General features: G+C 50.1%; 2 protein-coding genes across 3 annotated transcripts in view; one reads left to right on the forward strand and one right to left on the reverse strand.

Moving 5' to 3' along the window:
• LOC108749397 overlaps positions 1–8,646 on the reverse strand; it is a 133,656-nt gene that overhangs the window by 16,115 nt on the left and 108,895 nt on the right. The window lies entirely within an intron of this gene.
• Positions 5,372–8,646, forward strand: part of LOC108749398 — a 118,891-nt gene continuing 115,616 nt past the window's right edge. For both annotated transcript variants that reach the window (XM_018488068.1, XM_018488069.1), the window contains exon 1: positions 5,372–6,383. In XM_018488068.1, the coding sequence (XP_018343570.1) occupies positions 6,190–6,383 (194 nt within the window). In that variant the 5' untranslated portion in view covers positions 5,372–6,189. The remainder of the gene's footprint in view (positions 6,384–8,646) is intronic.

Consider the following 8,646-nt stretch of genomic DNA (forward strand, 5'->3'; position numbering starts at 1 on the left):
CCCCTCCCCCCACCCCGCCCCTTTCGACTGATCTCTCCTCTCTCTCTCGTTCGCGAAGCGACGATCCTCGTCCAACTCCTCGCGCCGTCCTTCTCTCACGCGCACGTGTTCCACACACACCCGTTGAATCTCTCCTTCTCCCTCAATCCCTTTCTCTTCCTCCCACGCGTGAACATCACTCCCCTCGTCCTCCCTGACCATTACATCCCTCTCGCTCGTTGACCCCCTCCCTCCCCCCTCGTCTCTCGCCTTCTGGGGCCTCCTCTCGTGGCAACCTGGCTATGCGCACAACACACACGCGCGCGCGCGCGCGCACACGCACACACGTGTCGCTCCAGGCAGGAGCGTGTCAAGAGGTTTTGGCTTTGACACCCTCGAGAGAGAGAGAAGAGCGAACGTCTGATATGTAGAATTTCATCGTGGCTTCCCGAAGACTATTTCGGAAATTTAATCAGGAGAAAGTCTATGAATTATCGCGTGGAACATTGTAAAAAAATCTGGTACATGAGATTTCGTATTATTCATTACAGAATAGATGATAGAAACTATAATTGATATAACATAATTGCTCGAAATTCTTAGTTTTTAATGTACATGTAGTAAAGTTTTTATGTAATAATAAAACTAGATATGAAAGTCAGACGATAATAAGAGATTCGTAGTATCAGACGTACAAAAAGAAGGATAAAAAGAGAATGTGATAAGATGTTGGCGAAAGAAGTCGGATTTCGATTAGTCAACAAACTTGGCCAAAACGCGACATTCGTTCCGTTCGATCGCACTTTCGAATGTATTCCGTGTTTGAAACAAAACGGGTGTACACGCGAGAAAGAGAGAAGTGCGAGAGGAAAGGGGGGAAAACAGATATAAAAGACTCGGAGAGAAACGTACGAAGGCGTACGGTAACGTTTCGTTCACGAGAAGCGCAAACTTCTTCTCGCAAGAGTCGCACGGCGAAATATGTTACTCCTGATGTTGGACGAGACGCACAGCTGCGCATTTCTCCCGAGTGCGCCGAATTCTCGAAGATCCTCGCTACGCCCCTGATTTTCCACCCACTCATCCAGCGCGGCAGGGTCACCGTATGCACCCACACCGTGCCGTGCACCCACACACACACACACACACACACACACGTGCACGCACGTATACCACATAGAGGTACGCCGCACACATGCGTTTTCTCCGTTTGTTTTCTCTTTCTCGCGCTTGCTCCGTCGCAACACATCCTCGCGCTCCGCGGTCGCGCGCATTGTACACATCGCACACGACAACCAAACACACGGACGCCAACGCGAAACGCGGACGCGTAGTACGTGTGCACGCAGAGATATTGTACGTGCTGACGCATACGCACTACGTAACGGCGAGCGCGGCGCGCTATGGCGACGGCGACGGCGGCGGCGGCGGTGGTCGTGCATCCAGGCGGAGCGGAATATAGGCAGACACGGACCGGTGTGCCAGGGCGAAGGCGAGCGGACACAGCGATGACCGGCGATGACTGTACGATCGATAATTCGAATCGATTATTAATAAGAACCGGCGGGGCGGGGAGGGCGGCGAAAAAAAAGGAGATCGATGATCTCGCGCGGGAGCTGGACCTCGTCCGATATTTTCGCGGTTTCTTCCTTCCCCCTTCCTTTTTTTTTTCCTTTTTTTTCGCTTGTTTCTTCGTTCGCTGACCGCGCACGTACACACGAGGTTTATTTTGGTTACACGACGAGGCGTACCGTCGTCGTGTCCCGCGGAGGACGTAATCGGAAATCAACCCTGGGGAATAATAATTCAGTTCATTTCTCCTCCGAGCGAGATCGATCCCGATCGACGACGACGACGACGACGACGACGACGACGATGATGAGCAGCGTGCATCGGCAGTGGCGACAATGACGACGACTAACGGCGATGATGAGGAATGAGGCGAGCCGCATCGCAACGTGGCCGATTAATACCGCAATCGTTAATTGTTTATCGGCGTCGCCGGGATTACATTGCGAGGAGTAATGAAAACGTAGGGAAAATATAGGTGTGTGTTATCATAGAGATGTATATACATATACATCCGGCAAAACCGTTTCTAGATCTGCCCGTTTCAGTCGCACTTGAGCATTTTATCCTCTTCGCTAAAACCCCCATGTATATATATATGTCAACTTATTTTATATTCAATTCGAAACTCTCGCGCCAATCAGAGAATTCAAAATGCATCTTAAACGAGCTCCTATTCGAGAAACGTTCGGGTAACTTATTTAGGCAACGATTACGTCGTCATTATCTATTGATAAACATAACCTGTAAAAATCTCGGAATTCGCAAAGAATAATCTACTTAAGGGATTAAACAAAGTCTAAGAAAATGTAAATAAAATAAATGAAGAGATGTTATTTAACTCCGGAACCGACTTCAATTGCTGAAACTTATTCTTATATCGACCTTAAAAATTTGCAACTTCCTGATATTTCTGGTAGATGCTAACACTCTTAACGCAGCATCATTGATGTAATTTTGAGCACGAAGTATCATAATACGTTGACCCCGCGAAGTATTTTCAGTAATCGAAATTAAGAATGCATCATCTAAATCCAAACTCGTCGTCGAACTGTTTGCAATATTTATGCCCTTCTTTACAGCAACTGCTGCTCGGCGTTACATACTTGTCGCAAACTTTCTGCCACGATAATCGCTCGTAACCTTACACATGTACACCTGAACCAAACGGAACTGAATCGAATCGAGTGTTCTCCATCTAAGAAGTGCTCCATTACACACAGACAGTAGTAGTAATGTATTTCGAAGAGCCGTATTTACGACCACGAAACTGTCAGCATTGTCAGTAGATTACAAAAGCCAATATAAGATGTACTAACGGAGAAGACGAAGGTGAGGATGAAAATGAGGAGTAAGGCGAAATGAAGATAAAGGTGAAAACGAAGATAAAGATGAAGACGCCTCAAGGAGGCACGCTAGTGTAGAATCTAAAAAAAGATCACCTACGTAAATATGTGAGCGCGAACCCGTCTTCCCCGGTCGCATCTTCAAGAATCTTGCCATTGCAACATCCTCACACAAATACAATCTTGCCGTTCGCGCGCGAGAGCTAATTTGCATAATGTCCTCGGTCCATAGGTGGAAAGGACGTACCGATCCGTTGTAAATTCGGCCCTGGCTTCGTCGTTGGCTGCTACGCGCGCGGAGAGTGACCGTTATACGTTCGTCTCTCTCTCTCTCTCTCTCCCCCCCCTCTCACTCTCTCTCTCTCTCTCTCTCTCTCTCTCCACGGTAGTGCCTTATCGTCGATGCGGCCGACGTAGCCGCGTACCGAGTAACGATCGCGCGAGCTGCACTTACGATCGATCTATCTCAATCGATCGCCGGGGCGCGTGCCATGATTTACCATCGATCGCCGGCGATCGATTAACCCCTGTCGAGTCCGCTCATCGACTATCCTTGGCCGCGAGCGGGACGAGGACAGTCGTAAAAAGAAAAAAAAAACAAAAATGGAGGATGTAAAGAATGAGAGACGTACGAAGAAAGAAGAAGAAAGACGGGGAGAAAGAGGGCGAAAGAGGAGGGCGGTGGGTGTGGGAGGTGGACGAGTGTGACGGACGAGAAGAGAGAGGAGGAGAAGAGGAGATGAAACGATCGTGGGAGAAAAGGAGGGAAGACGAGCGACAAAGAGAGAGAGGAAGCGCACGTGCGTGGGAGAGAGAGGAAGAGGAAGAAACGGAGAAGTACATTTGAGGAGCGAGAGGGAAGGAAGAGGGAAAGGAGGGTGAGAGTTTAATGGTATAGAGAGAGAGAGAGAGAGAGAGAGAGAGAGAGAGACGCAGATCGGCGTGAGTGGAAAGTAGAAAAGGACAGACTATGCCGGACCAGCCACAGCCGCCGCCGCCGCCGCCGCCTCCATCACCGCCACGAAAGCCTCCACCGCCTCCACCGTCGTGAGGCTTCGAACCCGAACACGACCGAACGTCGTCGAGCAACAACGGAAACGTACGAGCGGTGCGGTTCGAGCGGCCGAGCGAGCGATACGGTCGAGCAGTGCGGTGCCGACTCTTGCTGCCGCGGTTACAGATTCTGCGGTGTGTGTGTGCGCGCGTGTTTACACGACGAGAGGGAGAGAAAGAGAAAGAGAGAGAGAGTAAGAGAGGGACAGGGAGAGTTTGCGCCGCGGAGGCGAGGGCAGGAGAACTCGAAAGAGAGAGAGAGAGAGAGAAAAAGAGGAGAGGCACTCGTGAGAGCAGAGGAGAAACGCAAAAAGCGACGGAGAAGTCTGCGAGTCGTCCGTGAAACACGGTTCGTGTACGCGCGTGTTGCGTCGAGCAAGTCCCTCTCGCAGGAAGATTTCACGCAGCACTGCGAGACGGTGCGAGTATACGCACGGTGGAATACGTACACGGTACGCCTGCTGTTCGGCTCGTGATATCGTTCGGCGTAGTATCGCGAGGTATCGCGAGTTATCGGCACGAACATCGCTCGACGGAGAGTCGACGGCGGAGAGCGGAGAGACGTCATCGTAAGAAACGTCGCGGCGCGCAGTGTCGTTGTGCTTGGCGCGACGTGACCGGCACGCACACGCCGTGAGAAGCGCGAGAACCACTAACGATAACGCGCCAACCACCCTCGCGCGCGGTTGCATTTAGCGGGGCGTGGGTGCACCACACCATACCGCACCGCACCGCACCGCACCGCACCGCATCGACGGCTACAACGGTGCGACGAGAGACGGCGGCGGGCGGTGCGCGTAATTCAAAAGGTGCGCGCGACGGCCGCGGCGAGAACATGACAGACGACACGGAGTGCGTGAATTTGAGGCGGCATTGTGTCGCGGGTGAAGGGACGATAATATAAACGTAGTGAGGCAGAAGAGAAGAACGGTGGGAAGCGGGGAGAGAGAGAGAGAGAGAGAGAGAGAGAGAGAGAGAGAGAGAGAGAAGGAGAGGACGCACGCAAGGCCGAGGGGAGAGAAACTCCTCCGAGAAAGAAAGCTCCCAATCCCAAACGAAGTACATCCGCGCGGCCAGTGATCCCGTGTGCGGCTCGCGTGTTGTGTGCGCGTCCGCGCCTTTCGTGAGTGTGTGTTAGTGCGAGCGGACCCAGGCCGCGCGCGCGCACGCGAGTGGGCCCAGGAGAAGAGAGGAAAGAGAGGAGAGCTGAGAGACTTTTGTGGCTTCCGGCCTGTCGGCGCGGAGGCGTTCCGGCTGGCGATCGCGGTCTCGCGGAGAGGATGCTGGTAACGTCGCCGACGGTCGTTACGACGAGGGTAACGACGATGACGACTTCTCGGGGTCTCGACTGAGTTCTCGACTCTCGGGGTTCACCGAGAGGGAGGGAGGGAGAGGGGGAGAGCGAGAGAGAGAGAGAAAGAGAGAGAGAGAGAGGGAGGGAGGGAGAGGGAGAAAAACAGAGAGTAAAAGAAAGAGAGAAAGAGATTCTCGCCGCGTCGTCATCGACGTCAGTTTTGCCGCCGCGACGGTGGCCGTCGACGAGCGTCGTCGTGCCGCTGGCCGCGGCGTGTACGCCGCGATCGTTAATCAGGTGTTATTCCGAATCAGGTGTTCGTGAAGCAAGGAACGTGAAAAGCCGCGCTTTTCAAGTGCCGACGGCACGTTCTCTGCAAGCCATTGTTGTTGGGAGGGAGGAAGGGGGGGGGGGATTCGGTAGAGAAACGAACGATAGTCGTATTCGAGTAATTGATAATTCTATTCTTCAACCGCTGTCACTACAGACTGGACGTCGCATCCTGTGATTATTCACGATTCTAGAAATTAAAAGACAGTAAGGGATATTATTTACCCTGATCACCCCTCACGGTCGTGGTAATCGAAAGACTCGCAAAAGATCCACAATTATTCCGCGATCACGCGATCCGAAGAACCTTTCTCGGAAACTACCCGCGATCCTAATAATCACCTTCGAAGGATCTCGGAGCCGGGTATCGATCCCGAGCCGTGAAACGCGTAGGGACGTACGGTAGACTTTCATCGTCACGAAGAAACCGTATTCACGTTACGCAGGGATTACCTAGATCCGTTTTAATCCCGGAGCAAGCCGTCCTTGATTTAAGCGACGGTGAAGAAGCGACGTAAAGGCACGGGGGTACAGAAGGAATAACGCGTGCGACACCGCGACGCCGGCCGACGGCGGATCACTTCCGGTGAAAGCAAGAACGCGAACGACAGAGCCAGGATGCAGGTGGCAACGTTGTTCAGGGAGAGCGCTACCCTGCTGGGTGCATCCAGCCTGGACCCCCCGCAGACTCACCATCATCAGGGTATGCACCAGCCGCAGCAGCAACAACAGCAGCACCAGCAGATGCAGCAACAGCAGCACGCCACCGACATGCACCTAGTCGGTCACCACATGCAGCACCACTACAAGATGTAAGTATCCGCCTCTCTGCCGTTCTTTTCGAGCACTGATGCCGGGAATCCGTGCTCGACGCTCGAAAGTGTCCGACCTTCGAGCCGAGAGAACCCGCTTTGCCGAGCGAGCACGGCTACACGCGTGAGAGATGGCCGTTCCACAAACACAGTATACCTGCATCCACGTTGTTAACTTTACGAACGAGACCACCGTCGCGAAGACTTCTCGTAAAGAGCAAAGTTGTAGGGTCTCTTCCCGAGCCACTGTATTAAGTATAGATGTGTGTGTCAAGTTACTTTTTCGTCTCTGCGCCATTTACGTTTACGGAGGCTTTTGGAATAAGCTCTTGAGAAATTACGGACGTTGAGGTTTACGCAAATTGCAAGCTTAACAAATGCGAATGCATTTGAAGTTGATTGTTTTTTTATTTTTACATTTATTTATATGTATATAGTATATTGTTTGATATGAAAGAATTTAGGAAGAATCTCCTATTTTCGGAGACAGTAAAATTTGGGTACTGGACTTTCCGAGTCGTTTACCGTGGAATTGCAGAATTGCAGAATTGCAGAATTGAAGAGCGGAAAAGTTAAAATTGCCGAAAAAAAGATACTCAACATTTCGCTCTTTCGCTGAGAGAGCTGAATAATGAAGGGCGATTTTGCGACCAGTTGCTTCAATTGTTGTAGAAACTGGTCGGTTTTTGCGGTCAAAACAGCATATAACCGGTAAACCCATTTCGCTTTTTCCACCGAGTAGATGCTGTCCAAACACGGCTGGCTTTTGCATCAATACATCAGCCACTAAACGGCAAACCATATTCGTATACCAAACTAAGCGGCAAATGTTATTTGCTGAACACTAAAACCCGTAAAATCCATCCGTGCAAAGAAGCGACCTTGAGGATTTCTTATACACGAATCTCTTCGTGCTAACTCCACCTGACGGTATAATTTAGTGCGTCCGTTTCGCGTTGCATTTCTAGGTAAGATTCTTGTTGCGAAATGATGAAATGGATAGATAACAAACAACGAAAGGCAATGTTGTTTCTCGTGCGGATGCCGCTCTTTTACTATCGTCGAACTCAATGGAGAGACAAACTGCTTCCTCTGGGCGTCTTTAATTAAACAATTTTAATCAAATAGTAAAAAGAACGCGTTCGAAAAGGGGAGAAAAGAGAGAAAAAGGAACGTATAAAAGTGCGTCGACGATTCCGTCTTTCGATCGCCTTTCCCCCTCTCGTAATTCCTGATCTTTTTCTACGATTCGCCAGAATGATCAGCTCGCGGAGTGTCGCTAAAAATGTTTATTTACATTCGTTGGAATATCGACATTAACCTTTTAAACGACGCGGTCGTGGATGGCGTATAACGTTGCCGCCGGTATCGCTGCCATTCATATTTGTTTTTATCCGCGTGCGCGCACAGAAATATCTTCGAATGGAAACGGCTGGACGCGATACGATTTTATGAGCCACATGTGCCCGCAATATACGCGGACAATACAAATGGTGACTTAGATCAGCAGGTGAATTCTTTCTCCAGCGAGAGAGAATCTCTCTCTCTCTCTCTCTCTCTTTCTCTATTCCTCTTTTTTTCCCCCCCTCGCCAGCAAAAGCGAAATTGTTCTTGCCATTTCTTTTTCAATATCTCCTGCTTTATGAATGGGATAAGAGGAAAAAGAGAGAGAAAAGCACGCGGTAGTTTCACACGATGTGCTGCGAGGAGGAGAACTTGCCAGACTTTATAAATGGTAGCCTCAAGTGGCTTTAAGTAGAAGAAGTCGTGCGAACGATTATAAACGGCAAGAAAAACAGAAAACTGCGCGAGGATCGAATGTCATCGCACTGGTTACTGTTGCTCGTCGGTTTTATCGCATTATTATTCCTGTTATGACACGAAATGTTTGAATTTTAAATTCCAATTTCTTTTTCATATGCCAGAAGAGAGAGAGCGAGAGAGAGAGAGAGAGAGAGGGGCTACTTCTCAAAGTTATTAAGATAAGAACTCCTAATCAAGGTGTATATCGCATGAAATTATCTGATTGAATTCACGCGAGTAACATATTCTCGAGACCTAACAAACTTTCTGGGACATTCGAGCCACGCTAGCCGCATTTAATTTGGAAAGCGGCGGAGGCGCCTGAATCTTGTTCAAGAGCGTCCTGAACCGTGTATTATGCAAATTTGATAACGTCTTAAAATCTGATTTACGAACATATCCGGAATAAGGTGGTGGTGGTGGTGGTGGTCGCGTCGAAATGAAGCTTTCCGTTTCGACG

The sequence above is a fragment of the Trachymyrmex septentrionalis genome, unplaced genomic scaffold (assembly GCF_001594115.1).
Source record: "Trachymyrmex septentrionalis isolate Tsep2-gDNA-1 unplaced genomic scaffold, Tsep1.0 scaffold29, whole genome shotgun sequence".
Lineage (NCBI taxonomy): Eukaryota > Metazoa > Arthropoda > Insecta > Hymenoptera > Formicidae > Trachymyrmex > Trachymyrmex septentrionalis.